This window comes from Myiozetetes cayanensis, unplaced genomic scaffold, assembly GCF_022539395.1.
Source record: "Myiozetetes cayanensis isolate MyiCay16 unplaced genomic scaffold, myiCay2020 scf12, whole genome shotgun sequence".
Lineage (NCBI taxonomy): Eukaryota > Metazoa > Chordata > Aves > Passeriformes > Tyrannidae > Myiozetetes > Myiozetetes cayanensis.
The window spans coordinates 16973767-16997791 of NW_026086826.1; the positions used below are offsets into that span (position 1 = coordinate 16973767).

The 24025-nt window shown below is 39.9% G+C and overlaps 1 protein-coding gene across 1 annotated transcript; it reads left to right on the forward strand.

Moving 5' to 3' along the window:
• Positions 1 to 23626, forward strand: LOC126635507 (very-long-chain enoyl-CoA reductase-like). Its single transcript, XM_050306832.1, is given in 14 exon segments — positions 1 to 28; positions 31 to 101; positions 9402 to 9452; positions 9873 to 9924; positions 10256 to 10300; positions 11574 to 11677; positions 13818 to 13933; positions 14044 to 14149; positions 18568 to 18640; positions 18728 to 18771; positions 20160 to 20217; positions 20952 to 21040; positions 21969 to 22014; positions 22109 to 23626. Coding segments are annotated over 14 exon segments (1011 nt in total). The 3' UTR covers positions 22237 to 23626.
• The last annotated feature ends 399 nt before the right edge of the window (positions 23627 to 24025 follow it).

The window sequence follows — 24025 nt, forward strand, 5'->3', positions numbered from 1 at the left end:
ATGCCATGCATTTCAGTGTCAGTGACAGCAGAACACATCACAGGAGAAGAAGGGATCTCAGCAGAGTTCTGTTGTCAGTCCAATCACCCCTGAAACATCAGGTAAACTATCAAAGAAAGAAAGGAAGACGTTTTCTAGCTCATGATCAGTTGTATTTTTGCAGGTTATCTCATTAAGCTACTTCAGATCTTAAAAAAAAAAAGAGAGAGAGAGAGAAAAAGCGCGGTTGATTTCCTGCAGTAATTCGGTAATGCTGGAAGAAAAATAAATCACCTTTTTTGAATGAAATGGCACTGGCTCGTCACTCCCGGCGGCCGGTGAACATCACTCTTCTCTCCGTTTTCGAACAGCGGGAGCTGCAGAACTTGGCGTGTGCGAGGTGCGGGCGGTCCCGCACTGCTGCGGCTGCCCGGCCAGCGCCGCCGCCTCTCCGGGAGCGCTCCCGGCCCCGCTCCCGCCGCCGCCCCCCGCGCTCGGCCGGGCAGCGGCCCCTGCCCGGGCGGGGCGGGGGGTCCGCTCGCCGCCTGATTGGCCGCGGCGCGGGGCCCGGACGGTGCCGCGGGCGGAGCGGCGGTGGCCGCAGGATGGGCGGCAGGGCCGGCTTCTTCGAGGTGGGTGCGGGCGGCGCCGGGCGCGGGGGGCGGACGGGGCGAGGCGAGCCCGGACCGGGCTCCGCAGCATCTCTGCCGGCGGCGGACGGGGCTGCCCGGGATCCCGGCGGGCTCCTCTCTATTCCCGCTCCATCTGCATTGAAGCACCGGGGAGCCGGAGCCATCCGCTCCCGGGTCTGCCAAGGGAAGTGACCGCCGCTGGAGCCGGGGGGAGAACGCTGCTCGCCGGGGGTTTCCTTGAGGCGAGGGGGCAAAAGAGGCTGCCGCCCGCCCCGTGTTTTCCTACCCCGGGCACGTTCCCCTCTCCGTTTCTCGTCCCCGCGTCCCCGGTGTTCGTCGGACGCGATTCCGGAGAGCGAGGCGGGGGGAATCCCCGAGCTCCCAGCCGTCCGCGGAGGCGCTGGATCCGTGGCTCTGGGCTTCCCGCGGATCCTGCCTCGGGCAGCACCGCGGGCAGCCTGCGGGGCGGGTTTGGCAACGCGTCCCGGCCGTGCGGAGAGAGCGAGGAATGTTCTCGGCACCTTCTGTCCCCAACTTCTCGGAAGACCCCGTCGCCAGCCGCTGTGCACCCAGAGCCGTCCCGCACAGCCTTCGGCCCGGTGCAGGCGTGGCCCAGGAGGCAGCGCCCCGGCCCGGCTCGGCCCGGCCCGGCCCGGCTCAGGACGGCTCCCGGAGCTGCGCCCACCGTGCGGCGGGAGGAGCGAGGGGGCCTCTGCTGGCACGGGGTGTTCGATCTTGCGTGGGGAACGAGAAGCAGCCGGGCGGAGTTCAGTACAGTCAGCTCCTTGTGCTTACAGAAAGCGTAGGGTAACGCGCATCTGGGGGGCGTCAAGGGTAACATCTCATTGACTTACATAAACAGCCACACAGACTCTTTGCTCGAATTAGTTAGGCTGGCTAAGACAAAAAATCTTAAGAGCGGCTGAACGTCTGTACAAGCTAAATGACAGCAATCCTGAATGTGTTTCTGCAGGCTTATACTTCAGTTTCTCCATCACGACTTTACTAGAAACAATGCACAGCGGGAGGAACACAATTCCTTTTCCCCAGACAAACCAGTTGTTATAACATAAATAGAATACGAAACTATCTGAAAAGCGTCTGCTCCTTTAGTAACTTACTATGACCTGAAAGTTCAGATTTTGCTTTTCAAAGCTGTAACAATGTTCTGGACATCACAATTCATCAAAATAAGCTGCCTACAGCTCTTATGTAGTACCTGCACAATGCCTTTTCCTCAGCAGTGCTGACTTTCCTGGTGGTTTCCTTTTTTTAGGAAAAACAGCCAAGCTTTTCTACCACTGTCCCAAACTGTCAAGAGATTGAAATGCTGAAGCAGGCACTTGTGTGCTACTCTACTGAATGTCTTTGGTCTTGAGTCTTCAGGTTTGCTCTTCTGCCTCAGCCTTACTTGAACTTTTGAATAGCACTAGTTCCTAGAAGACCTCAAAAGCATGGACATCATTATTGTTATCTGATTTTGCAGATGGGGAAACACACAAAAGTTGAATGACCTGTTCTGTCTTACTAGGCAGTGCAATAGCAGCAGATTCAGGTCTTTTGAGCCCTAAATCGAGATCCTGTGCCTAAGCAGCACTAATCCGAATTCAGTATGGTTCATGGATTTACACATCTGCCCTGAGTGTCTTAGTCCTTTTCTCTTTACAGCAGCTAATGGGTGGAAACAGATTTGTCCAGTTCCTCCAATATGTGTCTGAGCTGGCTCAGGGGGAAGGATGTGAACAAAGACTGCCTGGGTAGCACTGGGCAGTGCTGTTACGTAGTGCTTTCTGCACTGTTCTGCTGATTTGCTTTCTGTTATAAAGTCACTGACTTTGAATTCTGAATTGCATTTCCCCACCATACATTGAAAACTGAGCTATCAGAAGAGAGAAAGTGAGTGTTCCACTTCTCTATTGGTGTTCTAAATTTTAGCATTCCCTGTTAGAGGAATGGTATAGATCTGTACTTTCCTCTGTACAATTCTAACCATTTACCCTTTATTGCTGTTCCAGGGTGCATCCTGATAAGAATCACAGAGCATTTTACAATCACCCAACTGTCTTGTTTACTTTAGGTATTGGTATGTTTCTAATTTCACCTCAGGTTTTTTTTTAATTACTAATAGCTCAGAAGAAGCTTGGCAAGGACAACTATAAAGAAATATATATATAGACAATACTGCACCTGATAATTTGAGGGGATTCAGCTCCAAAGATTGAAAGATGTATGACAGAGACTTGTATCTAGATTAATGTTCTCTAGAAGTGCTCATTTCTCCAAACTGATTGGAGAATAACTCCTATGACCTATTTGAGATATGTTTCAGAGCTTATGGTACAGTTTATCCTAAAAATGCCTGATTTCCTCCTTTCCACGCAAGGGATGTGTAGGTGACATGCTCAGATGTAAATGTCTGTAGCAGACCTCTGAATTTGGCTAATGAATTCTACTCTTTTTTTCTACTTCTCAGGTTTAGGTCCTCAAAAGCATTTAATATAAAGAAAATACTATGGCATTCTGACTTCCTAGAGGAAAGATCCTTGAACAAATACACTCACACTGAAGAAAATTAGTGTCATAAGAAGCATAGTTGTGCTTTTGCTTCCATAACTGGTTTGGATGGGAAGTGCTTTTTATGAGCAGTGATAACCAAAAATATTTTGGAGTCTTCATGCCCTGAGGACAGATTGAACTGACATACGCAGTACAGTCTAAAAGCAATAATGTACTGACCCCCCTTGCTGGCATTTAAAGTTCTCCCCCCCTTCTGTCTGAGACGAAAACCCTCTGAATGTAAGGGGGGTGGTGATTGCTGCCCAGCTAGCATGGCTGAGATGTCACAGCTCCTGTTACAAAGCCTTCTCCCACTCGGAGCTATGCTGTCTAAAGCCTTGTCAAGTAAGAGCACTTGGAGCAAGTGCCAAAAGCAGGACTGCAGAACATTTTAAGATTCTGTATCCTCCAAGAATTGCCTGAAAAGACAAGGCCACATGTGAGATATTTGAACAGACATTTAAAGGGACACTGCTGAAACTTGCCCTGCTGTTTGAGGACATCTGCTCTGTTTTCACAAATAACACTTAAGACTATTATCACAGAAAGAGATGAGATGATAGGGAAAAACATTATCCTTTTCTCTGCTCTTATCACTTCTCCACACACTTACCAAGACTTTCAACACTAAGTTGTGCTGCTTCACTTAAAACTAGCAATTTGTCTTTTTTCTCTATGAAGCTTGAGAGAGAACTTAATTTGGCATAAGAGAAGATCGTAGTAAAACATTACATGGCAGGAAGTACCTGAAGCTATTCAGAATTTGAATTCAAAATTAAAAGTCATATTTTAGAAAAAAATTATGCTTTTTTGAAGTATATTTTAAAAAAAATTAATACAAATTTTGTGAGTTCACCTATCTAAGGTCTCTAAACTTCCCAGGGCTTCCAGTCTTCCTCCCCTAACAAAAGACAGCAGAGCCATCCTTGCTGCCGCTATGTAAAAAACAATGAAAAAAAAATCTCTCTCTTCTGTTTCTTCAATTCCATGTCAAAAGCATACACTGGATATACATTTTGACATCCATACACCAAATGATGCATGAAAATTAGTAAAGAAACTAGAGATACTGAAGTTCAACATTCCAAATCCCAGCGCTGATGACAAGATATGATTGTGATTTCACAAAAAAATTTGTAAATGTCTTCTACCTCAGTATTGTCATCGTAGAAAATAATCTCCATAAACTAAAGCCCTGAGGCAATGGATATTCTCTTGCATACAGAAAAGGCTATGCAGTGGTGTTGGAAAACCCGGATGTCAACTTCATGGTGAGTCAAAGCTGGCTCAGGTTCTCAGATGGAGGCGCTCCAATGAGCTTCATAGTGACACTGATACTGAGTGAATGATGGGACTTTTTAGTATGCCTGGGGAACTGGCAACGTGCAGCTCTGTGTTAGCAGTGTAAGTAAATACCCACTGAGTCAGTATTAACTGCTGCAGGTTCTTTTTTCATCTTGTGTATCCTGAAAGATGCCGTACTAGTAAAAGCTGGAAAGCTTTCATAGACTTTCAAGAGCCAGAATTCACTGTGAAACCTCTAACAGTTCTTCCTTTCCTGAAAAATAAACTGCCTCCCCACCAAGTGAATAGACCTTCCTTTTCCTTCCTTTTTCTTCCTGACCATTCTTATGCTGACTCATTTTATTCCTGTCAATTACACAAATGGATCTGTCCTTCTGAAGGATGATCACTCTGAAGGATATCTGTTATCATCCTTAGGTCCAGGCACATGAAGCGAGTTGGGTGTTGCTATGACTCTGTGTTAGGCACCCAGCTCCATGATGAGATATGATAATTTGGTTAAGGTATCTAAGTCTACTTCAACTTATTGTATGGTATCCTAAAAGGCATCCTCTGTAAAGAAATACTGAACAGAATTACAACGGAAGGGAGCAATGCTTAAAGGAGCCTAGAGAGGAAGAAATTCAGCAGTAGTAGACTGCTCTTTTCACTGGAATACACTACTGTCCTCCTCTGCCTGTACTTTTTGGTCTCCCTCTGTGGGAGGGGTAGTGGGGAATGGCAAAAGACACTCTAAAGCAATTTCCCACTTCCTGGCAGTGTGCCTATTACATGAAGAACTAGATCAACTCCTTTGCTGACGGTTTAGTTTCATTCAGAAATAATCTAAATGCTGTGCATTGTGCTGACCTTGGGATAAAGATGCTTACCAGCTCAAGGTCTTCAGGGATTTAGATGAGAGCATGTCTAACCAACAAATCTGAAACAGGTGGAAGATATAAAAATGCATGGTGAATTTCAGCACAGGTCAGACACTGGTGCACCTTGGCTCGCACAGGAGCAGAACTTAGAAGGCGAGGAGTATGTACCTAGTGTATATCTTGTGAACCTGTAAATGTTAGATATCTAAATTCTAAAAGTGAAAATTAATTTTATGAAACCTTTTGAGTATGGGCGTCACTGTATCTCTTCTCTTTGTATGCAGTGAAATAATGTAATAAGATTCTAGTCTCATGGAATATGAGCCAGTTGCTTCAGACAAGTAAGGCTTTATGTAGTTAGACTACTTACAGAATAAGGTACAGCACATCACAGGTAAGATGATGAAATACTGCTTTGTGGTTGAACATGTGCCTTGGTTCTGCTTTGGGAAATCCTCACACAGCATGTGGCTAAGCTACAGGACTCCCCGCCTCACGACTCTGCATGCAAAAGTTTACACAGGTTTAAAAGGCAAGTGGATAAACTAATTGAGGAAAAAACCCCATGAAAAGTAACTGAATACACAGGCAGCACTTCTGATGCAGGAGAATCACAATCACTGTGTCTGTCTCTTCCCTTCCCTGGTGTCACTATATTCTTGCCCTGTTTTATTACATTTTCTGAGTCACCTGCTGCTGGCTGTTACACAAAGATGCAATTCTAGATGGATCCTTAGACTTACCGTCTGCAACAGTACATTCCTGTGCAAGGCAAGTTTCAGACTGAGAGTCAGTTGTAACAGCAGCAGCACAAACATAATTTTCAGTGTAAGTACACTTACAGCAATTTCCCTTTGGCTTAACTACTGACCTCAAGAAGGCTATTTTTGATACACCCTAATGTGAGATCACACTAAGGCATGCTTACTTCCTTCAGGAACAACACAGTCTACCAGAAAACTCAAAGGAGATAGAGCAAATAGCTAATTCCACAGGAAAAATGTTTAGAAAGATTTAATGAGGACTGTGGCAACCACTGGAATGTGTTTTAAAGTTAAATTCAAGGAAATTGACTTACCTAAGCATTCCAACAGTTCAGGGACAATTCACTCTGTATTACTCTTTCCCAGACTGGTGATTGGTTCCTATACTGTGAAGTAAGCTTTTTTTTATATAACTGAGTAATTTCAAAAGAAATCAATACAATGTATGCTTATGTCAGTGCATACAAAGTCTCATTCAGCTACAGTTTACTTATCTGCTGCTTACAAATGGCTTCAAATAAAACTTCTAAGATGCACAGACATGATAAATGTGTCAGTATTTCCATAATAGTTATTACATCATTTTGAAGATCTGTTGATCCTTCAGCACTTGACATGGCTTTAAACTGCAGGAATTTGATTGACTATATTTTTGTAATCCTATTGCAGAGACACCTCACCTTAAAAACCCTTTTTAAACACTTTTCTCAGCTGTTTTTCTCTCATGAATAAACTTTCCTCCCTTTTATTTTACCTTTTTATTTTCTGAAGAAAAATTTAACAGCTGTTTATATCACATATTGATTATTTGCCTTCAACCTGTTCTAAATAGTAATGGTCAAGATTTTTACTTTTATTTTACTTTTATTTTACTTTTATTATTAATGACACTATCAATATTTAATCCTTATGCAAGAGAACAAATTTGTCTTCTAAGCATCAAAGATATATATTTGTAGTTACTTATACAAGTTTTTAACATCTTGCACAGATCTGCCTATTGATTAAGTTCTACTCAGAGTAATTTTAGAGAAGCTGTAGTTTAAAACGCCTTTAAAAATTCCCCAAATAAGTGGACTGTAAGTCATGGAACACTAGTGCAGACCAACCGTTGGTGTCCTATTGTGCTTAATGCTTTGAAAACACAAAGAAATTAAAGTTCTCTGAGGCAACCAATTTATGTTTGAAAGAGATGATACCCATCAGTAAGTGTTCCAAGAACAGATTGCTGGGTATCTAAAACTGTTGCCAACCAATACATTAACTGGCTTGGTGCTGTGCCTGAAGACTGGAAACACCGTGTTCAGTGCCACGTCAGTTCACGGGATTGGCCGTTCTGTTTGGAAAAGACACCACTTCTTGCTCTGGATCAGGCTTTTCTGTCCCTTATGCAGGGAACATCTGCACACTGGGGAATGTTCTGATACAGCCAAGAGATGTGATAATTCGAGGAAACAGTCACCTTGCTTTCACTCTGTTGTTGCACAGCTTTCTATGGACTGGAGTGGAATCTAAAGCTGTGTTCCTGCATCCATCTTTTTGGAAAGGGAAAGAATGTTTGATATTTCTTAGATCTTGGAAGTAACTGAAAGTAAATGAAATGTTGGGGAAAAAAAAAAAAAGAGCAATTTAGGTTGCAAGGGCCTTCTGGAAGTCATGTAATCCAAATCTTGGTCAAAGCAGATCCAGCTAGATCAAATGGCAATGGGTCTTGTCCAGTCCAGTTTTAAATACCTCCAAGGATGGAGATTCCACATCCTCGCTAAGCAACTTCTTCCAATATTTGGCCGAGATCATGGTGACAAAATTCCTTGTATGTGGATTTTTCCATATTCCAAGTGGACACATTGCCTCTCACCATTCCTTGCCCTGCACTTGTTCTGTGGGCTGCAAGAGTCAGAATGACGTATTTCAAGAGTAGTCCTCTGGGAAAGGAATCCACTTCATTTGCTTTCCCATGGAGGTTTCACACAAACAGACATTGAAACTTGAAATTTGTGCTATTTCAAATATAAAAAATTAAGGGAAAACATATCCCAATAATTTGTCACACATTTGTTACATATCACAAAGGAGGAACTGCGCTTACCTCCCCTGATGTCCCAGTTAGACTTACAATGCACAGGTAGAAAATATCATGGCATTAGTATCTTTTGTGGAGACAGTTCTGGCTGGAGCTCCATTGCTGCACCAATAGAGAAAGAACCATTTGGGACAAGTAAAACATGGAAACAAGATACTCTAAACAAGTGATCTCTTCAAAGCAACCCTATTAGAAAGATACTGGACTGTGACTCCTATTTTTAGTGAGGAATCATATTTAAAGTCTCATGTTAATCTATCCTCTTGGCCAGTTAATACCAAACATAATTAATGCTAGATGTGTATATAAAAAAACCCAACAACTGCAACAAACTCTTTTGGTACTAAGATAAGCTTTGGATTTTCACTCATAGCTGTACAACAAAGTTCCATTACAGCGTTTGAACAAATTCAGTTAATACACCATCATGGTATTTTTAGGTTTTGGTGGCCTGCTGCAGTTGGCTTTGAAATGTTTGGGGACTTTTCTGCTTGACTGTTGATTAAAATAATAACTTTTTGCCAAAGTGCACCTGATCACGAAAATAAACTTTCCTTTTCAGAGCTGTAGCTAAACAACTGCTTGGAATATAAAATACTAATATGTAGTTACTAAAACAGGTGATCTCAGAGGCAAGAGTAACACTGAGCATTCCTATAACAACAGGGTTTCTGAAGTCCAGATATTTAGCTGCATTTGTTCATTAGGTCCACCAATGTTTTCCACCCTCTTTACAGTTAAAATGTTCTGGGAAAAATACACATTGATCTTTAAGCTGTATGTACTCAGAATATTTGCTTACATGCATATGTATATATATATTTAATTTTTTTTCTCAACTAATTTTATTAATAATAAAAATACTGTTCCCTAGCAATTCCTGTGAAATTTCTATATGCCTTATTTGTTCCTCTTACTCTAGTATAAGAAAATACCCGGATCAATGTGTTTTGATCACTAAGTTAGCTACTTCTGCTTCTGAATATATCCAGGAAGACAATTCATTTGGCAATAATGGTTTTTTTTTTCTTGGAAGTGCTTTCAGAACCTGGCTATGATTAAAAGCTGTCTCTTGAGAACATCAGGAGGGTTTTTAACACAATTCGCAGACCAGAATAAAATGGTGTCTCACTCTGAACAATGGTTGTGAATTTGGGAATCAACTAAGAGTTTAGGCAGTATTTAGCCAATAATTATTAATTATCATTTTGTGTCCCATCAGGTGGAAATCCTTGACTGGGAGACAAAGAAACAGCTATGCTTCCTAGATAAGGTAAAACACAAATCTGTTTAAAAGGGTAGGTGACTTTTTAGAAATTAATAACTTTTCTTAAGTAAAATTAATGGTTATGAAGGGTATTTTATTTCCTGGTAGCCTTTCTTTAGTCACTTGCAACAATTATGTGAGCTTCCTACTAACTACCGTGTACTCTGGCCCTTTTCCAGAAGGAGTTTTCAGTGCTGTTGTAGTAACTCTTGATCACTGCTAGAGAAGTTGCCTCTGAAACATGGATCAAAAATTGTCCTCTCTTTTTCCTGTCAGTCCTTTGAATCATTCATACCAAGGCTAGACATCTGTACAAAAGTTACAGTTACATTCTCTAAGTCACGTTTCTATTTGACTTAATAGTTTTAAACCTAGTACTTGTATTTTAAAATATGCATCTTACATATGCAATATTTTGTTGCCTAGGTGGAACCAAATGCCACAATTAGAGAGATCAGATTGATGTTCCATAAATTATGTGAGTATAACTTCTGCAGCAGCTCACATCACATCAGAATATCCACTATATAAATAGGAAAAAATTACATAATTTGAAACATGTGATATACCCATAGTGCTGATACCCTGCACATGAATGTGATCACAGTGAGATTTCAGTATCATTATTTTATACTCTCCTAATACACCTTTGTAAATTTTCTGCTGCATAAATTATCATTGATATTAATGTGGAATAAATATTCATAAAAATCTTTAACTAAATCTTATCTTGTTGCGTTGCATTCATTATAATAGTGGATAACCTAAACCAAACATTGTGTATCACACTATTCTGTATGGTCTTACAGATCCTCGGTGGTATCCAGCAAGGCAGTCAATAAAACTTAACCCAAGTAAGTACTTGTGAGGATTAGAGTAACTAAACTCTGAGCAGGGCCCTGGCATGAAAGGTGTACTTTTAATGGCTATTAGCTCTTAAAAATGAGTTTCCAGCTATGTTAATTAGCACTATGAAAGCTGAAGAGAATCCAGAAAAAATACAATTCTTTGGAAGTACTGAACAAAGTTCCATGATTGTGCCTGGTGCTTGGTAATTAACTGAGGAGTTTGCACATTGTTCCAGTGCACTTCCTAACTACTGAGCTTTCTAACTTCTGCTTTCAAGACAGGCAGCACAGAATCTAGGTATTAATTTTCCCTTAGCTGCAGTGAGATGATTTCCACGGTGAGGTTCAGCTGGGAGTACTAAAAAGGGCTGTGAGTCTGAGCGATCAATTCACATAATCCTCTGCTCTCAGGCAGGAATTACAGTTCTTTTGAGGTAAGCTAATGCAAAACACATTGCAATGGATGTAGCAATTGCTGACAAAGCTGATGCCAGCTGGCTGACTTCATTAATACAGTTGTAGGTGTTGCTACTAGAAGCCTCTTAGTACATGGCCTCAGTGCACAAAAGAAAGTCTAATGGCCAAACTGTGTAAATTCATCTTAGTATTCAGTATAAAATATAAAATGGTTTTTTCCTTTGCTTTCATTAAGCATAATTTTATTTAAACAGTCCCTTAGAAGTCTGTTGGAAAAGATTAGTGCATTTTGTAAAGTCTACCCATGGATAAGAGATGCATGAGTACCTTAGTTCCTTCTTCAAAGGTCTGCCTTGTCAGATTCCTTCAGTGTTGTCAGACCTGCCATGAGAAAATGCTGGACTTCTGGAGACTCCTCCAAATCTAGACATTAAAAGCTTGAGTACTAGCTCAAGTCATGTGGAATCACCTCCTAGCTGGTTGTTTGGGAAAACAAAGGCAATGAAAATTTCTGTAGGAGAGATTTCCAGTCACATCTTATCCTATCTTTTGTTTGTTTGATGATGAGCAATGGGAAGAGTGGAAAAGAGAGGAGAGAGAGAGGTGCAGGTGACTAGGAGGTCAGTGAATTATGATAAAGGGCAGTGACCCATCAGCAAATTCTGCTGTTAACAGTGATGAAGCAAGTCTACTAGAATAGGCAGGCAACACATTGGATTGAGAATTCTCTTAACTGTCTTGGTGTGAATAGAGGATCCACATCAAAGAATCTCACAGATTGGATAAAGCACAATATAAAGTTAATATGTTACCAAAGTGGACTTGAATTTCACTGAGATGTAATTACTTCTTTCCTTCTCAGAAGGAAAGTCCCTGAGGGATGAAGAAATCCTCCAGCACCTCCCTGTTGGCACAACTGCTACCTTATACTTTAAAGATTTAGGGCCACAGATAGGATGGACTACGGTGAGCTGTGCTTCAAGTCTGAGCCCTTTCAATGGCTAATTTTCCATAATTAATCCTTACACCACTTTTTGTCTCTCTCCAATATTTCTGCATGATGTCTGCTCTGATAGTGGATGCAGGCAATGAATCCTCATTGCTTCAGTTCATTTAATCAGGGAAAGCAGTAACAGTTACTATGAATGCCTAGTTCCCTGGGAGAGTAGCAGTGGAAAATTTGCTGCAGGGTAGGTTGACTCTACAGAACTAAGGTCCAGGTTCTCAAATGGATTTAGACATCTACTGCAAAATCACCAGGAACTCGGTATCTAAATGCCTTTGGGGACCTGCTTCACAGGACCTGTGCAACTCCTGACAAAGATTAGGATTATACTGCTATGAGTTTCTCCTGCAAAGAGGCATGTGAGTAACTTCACATGCCAGCACTTGAAGTCACTTCAGCAAGGAAATTCAGACAGCAAGATCAGTCTGTATGTGACTGTGTCCCAGGGTGCTCGTGTCAGGCTAACAACAGCTGATAATTTCTGCAATATTAGGAGCCATCCACAAGGACCCTGCATATTTATTGTCTTAGCTCAAATGCAAATTCTATCACAACTCCCTTGGCAGGCAATGCAGCACTGCTGTTTATTATGCAGTGAGGTGACCAGTGACCCTTCCAACTCTTTAGAAGGTCCTCACTGCACATATTACAGTAGTTTCAATAAAACAGCACGACATCAAAGGAAAAGTACCCCGTAACTTAAAGACATATTTACCCTTTCTTAGCTATGAGACACTAATAAAATCTTGTGTTGACTACAAATAGCAAAGAACATTAATAGGAGGTAAAATAAAGTCAAATGTTCTGCAAGACTGAATCTTCGCATTATTTCTTTGGATGCAATGCTGATAAATTAGGCAGCTGTTACACAATCCAAAAAACCAGGAAGGCAGGCAAAAACTTGCAATGGCAGTGTAGACTCCCAGACACACATACATTAATATATAGCAAAATATCACAGTGCAGAGTAACACCAGGCTTCTGCCATTCCATAATCTTTCTTTTACGTTCTGCTCTCCCTGCCCTTCAAGTTGCTTCATTCAAACATAAGCCAAGAAATACTTCAGTGTTATCAGATCAAAAAGATGAACTTTTCATCTACAACCAAATCTGATCTGCCCCAGAGAAAATGCTGATTGTAACAGAAGTCAATGACACAATTTTTCTGAGTATCAAAATAACTCTAAACACAGTAGAAAACAGCTTGGTGGTTTTTTTGTTTTGGTTTGGTTTTTGTTTGTTTGGTTTTTGTTTGCTTTGTTTTGTTGTTGGGTTTCTGTTTGTTTGTGGGGTTTTGTGTGTTTGGGGGTTTTCTGAAAGAAGTACAATCAGTTTCCCTTCTTTCTCCATAAATGAGGTATAGGCCTATTTTCCTCATTTACAGAAGTATGGAAAATTGAACTGTTAATTTTTGGTCCAAAGTTAACTTCAGTTTAAAGTGATGTTCCTAAGAAATGCACACCTATCTGAAATGAAATCAAGTTAGAGACTAGCCTCTTTGATTTCCTTTGTTGTTGTTGTTGTTTTGGTTTTTTTTTTTGTTTTTCTCTTTGGGTTCAAATTAAAGATTGTTTGAACACAGGATGAAATTATTGTTTCCCAGGACAACTACTGTGCTAACTGTTCACACAGATGGGGTCACTGTGAACACTTACAAGCTGTTTCCAGTTTAAACAAAATTCATTTAGTAGAAGCAGAACTCTTCTTTTTCAAGACAAATTCTTCACCAAATTTCATCTTAATCCAAAATAAAGAAACAGTTTTTGAGTGCAAGAGAAGGGTGAGAGCTGCATAAACGTAACATGCATGCATGTTTGTCATGATCTATGGGCTGACATTATTATCTTTTCATACCCATACTGTGTCTGCTGCACTGGTAATGGCTGTTTGAATGCAACTGAAGCAAATAATTGCAAAATATTTAGGTGCATGTCTACCAGTTTCATAGCCCAAGCTCAAACCTGCTGTTCCCTCCCTGCCTCTCTTAGTGCCATCCTGGGTCAGTGGAGGTGTTTATCCCACTGCAATAATTATCACAAAGCAACCAAAGCAAACCCATCATCTAATTCAGCTGTCTAATTATTTTCTCTCTTTTTGCAGGTATTTTTGATAGAATATACAGGTCCATTGTTCATCTATTTTCTGTTTTATTTCCGCATGACTTTTGTCTATGGACTGGATGAGAGGTTTACATCAAGTCCGCACCCGGTAGTTAAGTAAGTCCGTTTGCAGGCGTGAGCAGTATTTCTTGTAGTCTTATTCCAAATGTCTTGCCACTCTTTGGGTTTTTAAGCACTCTTAAATGCTTTTGTCTTGCTGTTTCCAGCTTGGCATGTATCTGCCATTCTTTCCACTACATCAAAAGGTTGATTGAAACAGTATTTGTTCATCGATTCTCCCGTGGGACTATGCCACTGAGGAAAATTGTGAAGGTAAATTGTGCCAGAATCTATCCATAGCCCCCCTTACAAATCCAACCTACCCAACCTATGCTCTGCCTCTGCAGCACGGACTTTTTGGTGTGGCTTTTGTAGCAATGCACAACCAACCTCACCCATAAAGCTGTAGTTCTTTTAGAAGATTTCTTAATGTCACTATTGTATAACATACATGCTGCCATACTATTACTAATGTTATAGTAGTCTCGTTACATTTTAGAACTTTCAACCTTCAGCATACCCTTCCTTTTCACTTAGCCAAATCCTCGGCTGTGAAGGTTTTAGTAACAATGTTAACTTTAAAGGTGATACAGACAGGCACAATGTTGGGAGAGTTGCTTTTTTTAAAAAAAAAAAAAAAACAACAACTATTTTTTGTAACAATCATTTTACATCCTCTTTGCTCCATACACTCTCTTTCCTGTTAAGCAACTGTTAATTTACCTTTGATCCAGCGCGAAGCATCTTGGTTGTTCTGCATTTTCCTCTCCACAGGAGCATTCCCTAACATTACCAGTGCTACTGTGGCACAGGGGAACTGTTGGGGTTCAGACTCCCTGTTTCCCAGATGTCTGCAGAGTAGTACAATGACTGCATGGTTATGCATGGCTGTAGTTGTTTTACAAATCTTTGCAACAGAGTACACACTAGTTGTCAAAAAAAGCGCCTTACACTAAGGAAGACAAGAGATTATCATCTCAACTGGAAAAGCCTATGGTGTCAGCACTTGGGTATTTAACATTTGAAATTTAGACAGTCCCTTGTAATCTGCATTACAGCACTGATTCTTGCAGCATGGAAGCTCTACCTTGTGGCTAACTCCTTACTGTCCAGTGGCCCTGGCCATTCTGGTGGTAGCTTTTGAAATGAAAGAAGGGCCTGTAGTGGAGCAGTGGCCCTTCAAAATAATCTTCCCTAGCAATTTATTGTGCTTCCTGCAGCAAGAGTGCAGGCATTGCTAGAAGGTTCGCTGATCTCTTGTTCGTGACACAAGAGTAGCTAATGCATGCTAAACAGCAGATAAATGAGCAACTTTACCTTGGAAAAAAATTCATTCAGTGTGATAAATCTTCTTTTTCTCGATGCCATCTCTGACACCTACTTGTTCCTTTCAGACCATACAAACTGTTGATGCTAGTATTGATATTTGTACCAGTCATTGTGATCACTTCCCCTTTTCCATCTTCTCAGGCTGGTGGCACTTCCTTTCATCTGTAAAGTTGCTCACAGTTCTTACTTTAAGTGCTTAGCGATGCTTGAGTTTGATTTGCTTTTATGATTTCATTGACCTTGGTGGTGTTACTCCAAAATTGTGACAGTGAGAAAAATACCACATCATCTTCACTTTTCCCATCACATCCAAATGGCAGACAAAGCTTTCCTGCTTTCAGTGTTTGATCACACACCAGCAGATATAGGTAGCTTATTTTTTAAGAACAATGGAATGCTGCCTTTAAAGAAGACACTTCAGTCTCCATAAGCAGAAATCTGAGACAGGACATAAATAATGAGATTTGTGATTTTCATCCTTTGTTTACCAAATGAAAATGGGAATAAATTATGTCCTACAATACAGTAGCTTCACCAAAAGCATTTCATGCTACATACTAAGATAGTGTAATTCTTTCTAAGATACATGATTTTTCTAGGCATTGCAGAGGTAGAATAGGTTTATCTGGACTTAGTAAACAACTAGCTCAAGGTGAATAAGATAGTGATTAATATACAGAAATTGTGTGGTGATAAAGAAACTAATTGAAGGAAAGTTCCAGAAAAGGATCTGTCAGACCTTTAATAATAGGAAGCTACCAGTGGAATTCCTTAAAAATTAGTCTCATGATTAGTCTTACATGGTCTTTCTTTACCCATGAACATTTTCATGAGTAAAAAGAAGGGATATCATCACTTTCTAGAAAAACATCTAGAGGAAAGGAAGTGCTAGACCTACATAAATATCATTAAACTGAAAGACAATATAATAAACAGAAGGGTACATGCTGGTCATGAATAAACATAGGCAGGACATCAAGAAATAGGGATCATCAGTTGCAGCAGAGAAGACAAAAATCCTAACCATAACTTCATGAATTTAGGAATTTATTTATAGGATCTCTGCAATACCTGAACTTGACCTACAACATTATAAAAGGTTGTAAAGCTTTATTATTCACCTAGAATACGAAAGATTTGCTTTCTTTCAAAAGAAACACTTTCTGTCAAGTGAGTTTAAGAAGTCTGCATGTGCTCTGCTCTTCCTAGCTCAACCTCACTTGGTATGAGCAATAAGGCTTCTAGTGGGATCTGGGCATTTATAGTATCACTGCTAAGGTCCTTAACAGTGGTAGACTCCTCTTAAAGCTCCTTTTCTTATAACTGAGGAATACTCTTGCAGTAAATCATGTTCTTTGGCTGAATAGTACTTGTTCAGTTTAATTACAATGTGTATTTTTGGGGGCTGAGACACTATAATAAATGTATTTAATTTTACTGTACTGAAATCCATTGCCATATGTTCTGTCCTGTGCCAAGCTGTGAAACTAGGGAAAGGTTTTTCTAAGGGCACCATTCTAAGAGTACAAGCAACTGTTTCCACCTAAGTTTGTACAGCAATTAGTGAATTGTAAGAGCTGGCTGAAGAAGCCAGTGTTAGGGAGAAAGAAGTTGTTTATGGATAGGATACTAAATAGATTGTCCCTAACTGAAGTCACTCTTCTGATTCTCCTGCATTTCCTGGGGAAAAATGAAGCCATCTCAGGGAAGTTATTTAATTTCTCTGCTCATTTGTCCCACCTAACCTGTAATTATTGGTTAATAATCTGCTCTTTATCATCAGTTATCTCTTAATATATAATCTGAGAGCAAGGACATACTATGTGCTTGTATTACAGCCTACCCAAAAGGTCTCTGGGCACTTCAGTGGTTCAATTAACTCTGAAAAGAAGGTGGAAATGCAACTGAATGTTTGACACTACTGTTTGCAGCAGATGAGGGGGCACCAGCATTTTCAGAAAAATGCACCATCAGACACTGCAGTCAGCTAGTGCGGGTTCCAGACGCTGAGGTAATCACTTTTTCAGCGTATTATTGCTAGAAATGCAGTTCTGGTATATACAGGGGGAAAAGGCTGCAAAATCCAAAGTAAAAGAAAAAAAGTTAGACTAGTCAGACAGAAAAGAATGCAGCCTTGGACAAGAATTTTGCCTGCATGAGCAGGAAAGGAAAGCTGTGAAGGAGAAAGCAGGAACACCTAGAAATGTCTAAGGTATAGGAACCTATTTGGAAGGCCAAGAGAAAAGCATCACCAGAAAGAGTAAGAGGATCAGTTTACTCAAGATTGAAAATAGGATGCAAGAAAAGATAAGGTGAAGGAAAAGAACAGGGGGAGTGATGAAAGGAAAACAGCTCAGTTTTGGTCTTGCTGATGCTCAGGTCAGAACAAACATGCTGAGGCACCAGGTTTGGTAGAAGAAGACTCCAGTGAAGAGAGGCAAATTTATGAGTTGTTGATGACGGTTAAAATCTGCCTGCAAGAAAACAGCTCCTAGAGGTTACAGCATGGAGGAAGGGGAGGAAGCGGCCAAGAAAGGGCCTCCCCCCTACCTACAGATATATAAGGAGGGAGAAGATAAGCCTGTCACCAAGTTACAGAAGTAGCAATGAGCATCAGAAAAAAACCCACAGGAGGCAGGGCCAAGGAAATCAAACAACAGGTAAAGATTGTCATTGTAAGGAGTTCTTATCATGGATGAAGCCTGTGAACAAGCTCTGAGATTGGTCAGGAGTGAGTCAGTACAGCCATTAAGGACAGCTATGCTGTCAGAGTTTAGAGAATGGAAGCTGGATCACAGAAGGAGATGGACAGCAGCAAAAGGGACAAAGTCAACATATTGCAGTGCAAGTGCAGAGAAAAGCATCAGGCATGATGATTTTAGGTAGGAAAAGTTAAAGCATGGGAAAGAAAGCAAACTGATGGAGTGAAGGAGAAGAGGACAGGTAAGACAGCATGCAGTGTAAAGTAATAAGTAGGGAAGAGAAGACAGTGCTTACATCTGGTTTTACAAAGACATGTTTTTGTCAGCAAAACAAATCTCTCTTTAACATACAGTGCGTATGTACTTCAACTTTGCCCAGTATCTTTCCAGACATTTGTTTTCAATAGTGTGATCATACTTTCTAAACTGTTTATAAACTTAACAGCTCCAAGATACTTGAGACGAAATATCAACTCTGTGAGCACTACATCCTTTCTATTATGTCCTGTTATCTGTTCCCACCTTACCACACTTAGAATTACCATGTTTTGTTGTATTATCAGTAAATTGAAGGATTAGCCCATTGTTATCAACAGTCCTTGCAGTGAATACTGGCCTAGAGGATTGTACTAAAACAAAGAAAAATTGCCTGTTTTTCAGAATTGCTTATATTATTGGGGATTTGCAGCTTGGCTTGCATATTACATCAATCATCCTCTTTACACTCCTCCCTGTAAGTAGCAAAACAACCCACAATGATTTAAGTACTGTTGTGTTTGCATACTAATACTAATCACATGTAAACTTTTTTTTTTAATAGCTTATGGGAAAAAACAGATAAATTTTGCTGTGATCATGTTTCTGGTAGGTTTGTTGCTTTTTCTATAAAATGCTAAAATATCTTGCTTTATTTTTTCTGTTGTATAAGTGGAGGAGTGAGTAGGATAAGCAGATACTTGAACATTTGGAACATACTACTAAAGCTGACCACTTGCATGCAGAATAGATAAATCTGTCAGCTTTTAATGTGATTTTGTACACAAGGGAATATTTTCATTCAGTATCCATTCCAAGACTAGGATATTTAACTGCTGGGATGATCTTTAAAAGAAGCTGGAACTACTAGTTTGTGACACTATGTTTAAAAGCCAGTGAGTTTGTTTTGTGAACTGTTTGTTGAGGGTTAAGAATCACAACAGATCATAAAACTCAGAGAACTGGCCACCTAAGAAAGTACGTCACTGATAATGTCCAGGGATAGAGTTTCATTTTGCTGAGCTTCAGAAAATTTTACAGCTTTCCTTATGAATCAAAATTCTTCATCACTGTTCATTCTCACAGTTCCTAGGAACGTTTCATACATGCAGAAGAACGTTACTGTAGTCAACAAAGATGCACCTATATACAAAGACTTTTCCTATATATGCGTAACACGTTTACAACATCAGCTGTTCACTTTGACAAATTAATTGTCAGTGACTGCAGGATCTCAGAGCAGCTTCCTAGTATGAAAATTCTGTGACTTCATAACCTATTCAGATTTTCTAGAGAGACTCCATAACAGAAAGCACAGAGCTAGGAATAAAACTCAGGAGCTCTGACCACTAGTCATTTGCTTTAATAGTTCTGCATTGCAGGCACTGGAGACTGTCCCTAATCATATAAAGGGGTCATTTCAATACACTTTCCTTATAATTGATTGGGGCAGCATCCTTTAAAACCAGTGAAGGAAGCTCCATTATACTTCATGATTCATAGCAATTATACTCTAGGGAAGAAAACTTACTTAGAGTCCAACCTGTATCTTCCTTGGGATTTTAATAACTTTTGAGAAACCAAAACTTCCAACTCAGTTAATTCTATGATTCTATGCAAATCCATTTTTGGGTGTTTTTAAAGACATAAGAATGACCAAAAGATAAAGCAAGTATCTCCTGGTTTACTTTTATCCCCTTTGTTTTATTTAGATCTCATGGGTATCATCTAAGCACTAAATTTGATCTTTTGGACATAGAGTCCACATTTTCTGGAAAATATTATAAATACGTAACAGAGTATGACACAGACTCACGTTTGAATGAAGATATCTCGTCCTCCTGTCAGACAGCACTCTCGGTTAAGGATATTTAATATGTTTATAGCAAGTAATTTTCCTTTCCCTAAGTTTTTAAAGGAGCCCAGGAAATAACAAAAGGAAGAAAAACAAATCGAACCGAATCACATTTTTAACTCTGTCATACTTTTTCTTGCAGCTGTGTGAAGCTGGGAATTTTTCCATTCATGTTGCACTCAGTGACCTCCGGAGAAATGGTAAAAACTGAATAATCATTTTTCAATTTTGCTCAGCCATTCAGTACTACTTAAGTTACTCTGCCTCGTGAAAGAGCTGATCCTGGGGGGTGTTGATACCTGTTAGCTGACTGCTGTGGGAGCACAGGTTACTCAGCATTGTAAAGATTGTATTTTAAGGGAGATCAGACAGTGCAAAGAATCCAACATCAGACTGTTGAACAGCACTTCTTATCTTACAGTAATTTTTATTGCTAAGGGCCAGGTTGTGTTGCTGAAGCAGTTATATTGGTTACACTAGCAGTGCAAAAGGAAACAGTGCTAGTAAAAGCTATGATTTGGTGAGCAAGAAAAAGTAATTTCACTGGCTTCTGTAGGGGGCACAAGATCTCTGTGCAGATCAGGGTTTCTTGGGCATGAGCCAAACATCTTACAGTGATCAGCTGTGCCTGCTAAAATCCCATTCTGTGACAATTTGAGAAAACCTTGAACTTCTAAACTTAAAACTTGAGGTACCTCTTCTTACAGGAGTGACTGTGATCAAAGGCCTAAGTAGATGACTTTCTAATGCCCAGAACATTTCCTCACAGTTATCCTATTCCTTCTTGTGAGTCCAGAGGATATCCTGTCTCCCCACATCCTGCTTGTCCCTCTCACAGTCATGAGACATGGGAGTAGACAGAGTTGGGTTGTCTTTATAGGAAACAATGTATTTAGGAGTGTGAATATTTTGTAATTTGTTTTCTAATCTATAGGATCCAAAACCCGTAAGATCCCATATCCAACAAAGAATCCTTTCACATGGCTGTTTTTCTTTGTATCTTGCCCTAACTATACATATGAGGTATGTATTTTCAAACAAGATATTCAGATTTTAGCTTTGCTGAATATATTTTCATTTCTTTTGGAATGTTAAACATGGAAGAAACCTCTGAAACAGTTGAGCTCTGTACATTTCCCCTCCTCCTCTACACCCCATTAAACCAGACTGGATGAGAACTTGTCTGCTCTTCCTCCCCTCCCGAGGCAGTACTGATGGGCTAAACTTGAACAGACACACTGTAAAGCAGTGCAAATTCTGCCACCAGGGACAGGGAGATTGCCACTGAATGTGTGTTGCAATGAGGGGATGGGGGTGTCTGGTAGATTTGTAACACAAGATCCCAGAAATATCACAGCAGGCAGGAAGATAGGGTCAGACAAATAGAAGATACTGTGCTAGAGAAAATAGGCTGCAGTCTTTTCTGAAGTTACACAGTCACTTGTGTTGGTGGTGACTGCTTTAGAAGCTTGAATCAATTTATAATTTCGTATTCCTTAATCAGGAGCCAAACTCCCAGCTGAGTTCCAAAGCAGATAAAATCAGCACAATTCAGTGTAACATTCACTCTTGCACAGAAGGACAGCACCAGGTTTTAAATTCAGTGGAGATTAACAGATGTTAAAGAGAAGAGCATTTGATTTCAGACTATAGAAAGTTACCATTCCTAGCACTGATGGAGGTCTGACAAATACAAATTAGGCAGAGAAACAGAAAGGACATTGTAATGCTTAAAATTATTGTAATAGCTATGGAAGCAAACACGAAGGTTTTGTTTGTGATAATAAGGCACTGTTCACCATCTTGGCTAAAGGTTGTTAACACTAGAAATTGATTTGGCTGATCTTGGCTTTTTTATTTACCTGTACTAGGACAAGGTTATTTTGATCAATAGAGACATAAATGCAAATGCTGTCACCAGAAATATTTTAAATTTCCTTGGCCAAAACAGGTGGGGACCTGGATCAGTTTCACAATCATGACTCAGTGTGTTCCAGGTGAGTAATGTTTTGGTACTTTAACCTGAACTGATGTCAGCAGCAAGAGCAAGTTTTTCATCTGATAATGAATCTTTTTCTCCTTTCCTTCCAGTGGGGCTGTTTACCTTGCTTTGCTTCATTCAGATGACAATCTGGGCAAAGGATAAACACTACACCTACTTACGAGAATTCAAGGATTATCCAAGTCATAGAATGCCAATTATTCCCTTTTTGCTGTAAGAAAAGAAGGTTCAATTTGAATATTGCACAGAACTTCAAGAAGAAAAACCTCATAAACCTCCTGCCAAATAAATGAATTAATTTAAAGGATTTTGGTGCATGTTGAATCACAAGGGAAATTGTACGCACTTGAAAGCTACACTTCCTTACATTCAAGAATTCTCAACTTACAAGCACCTTAAAAAATAAAGCTTCATTGCACAGCCGGTAGTTGAAAGCCCCTGCAGTTCACTGTAACCTGACTGACTTAGATTTTTCTGTACTAGTCTATTTAGATTGATGGATCAGAAATACTGAGAAGTCTGTGCTGAAAAGCAGCTCCAAATTTAGCAGTGGCATTCTGCAAGACAGAAGTGCATTGGAACGAGGACATACCAGCTAACTACTAGAGCTCAGTTCAGCCAGCACGGGCAGCTGGCCTGAAGACGGTTGCATGATCTGCCTTCTTTGACTTGAAGAAGAGCGTGCTGCCTGGGGGCAGGTGCTTTGTAACAAATAACATTACCAAAGATTATGAATGGTTCCTGGAATAAAGAAATAGGCAATATCTCAAAAACCTGATTTGGGTCGAACCCCTAATTTGCCAAAAGAGTCTGAAGTAAGAAGTATTTGTCGTATTTGTGAATGTAACATCCTCCGCTGGGTTTTTTTGTTTGTTTTTGGTCTTCATTAGTAAATTGCATACGAGTAAATAAGGTTCAGAAGCAATCTGATCTATGCTATATCTTTGATATTTGGCCTGTTTTCATGTAACAAGCCCTTATGATACTAAAGGACCTTTTACCCAAGCATTTTACACCAGGCTTCTTGGAATAGTTTTTAATACACTTTGTAAATACATGAAGTGACTGCTAGTCCTCAGAATGCTTTTCCTATTTTCAGAGCCAGGGAGAAAAATCAGCTACATTTTGGACTTCCTGTGTTTTCTTTTTCACAAGATGTTCAGTGGGACTTAGCTGGGTTTTGTGTAAATCCAGTAAAAAAGGCTGTTGAAATCTATCTGAAGGATATTTTAAAGAAGCTATTCTAGAATACGAAGAGAATGCATAGATACTGTTTTGTTTCACAATTACTTTATTTATCTATAATGAATGTATAGAAAGATTTTTGCAACTATTTGTAAGGACAAAATACACAATAAATTCCAGACTATGTTTTGAAATCAATTGAAATAATTATGGCAAAAAGAGAAGGCTACAGCTGGTTGCTGAAATTTTGCAGTATTTTGTACAGTACAGAGCAAGAATGTCCTTATAAAAAAATATATCTATATCAATTAAAGAAAAAGACCTTTCAAAGCAGAAATACATGACCCAGATTTTACTTCTGTATATATATCTTAAGGAAGATTTCTTAGAAATGGTTAGATCTGGTAGATAACTAAAACAATACGTCATTATGAATTTGTTTTCAGTATTGTTTTTTTCATTAGTTTGTGAACTAGTGAACCAGAGAAAAGGGTTAAATGTCAAATGATTTCCCACTGAGTGTAGTGTGGAGTACAAGCAGGTTGAAATTTTCCTTCTAAGGAGAGAGAAAGCACATACCTATTCATACTTTACAGCCACTTAATGTCCAGTCACAGGAAAGAAGAAAAATTTGATCTTGTTTAGTAACAAAGATATCTTTCCAGGTCTCCACGAGAAAACAAAACTTTTGGCAGATTTGGATATATTCTCTTTCTTTTTAATCTTCATTTTGACATTTGGCCTCTGTTTGAGGCAACTTGAAGATGAGTATGAGATCATTTCAATTAATTTTTTTTAAAGCATGCTTCTTGTCTGGGTCT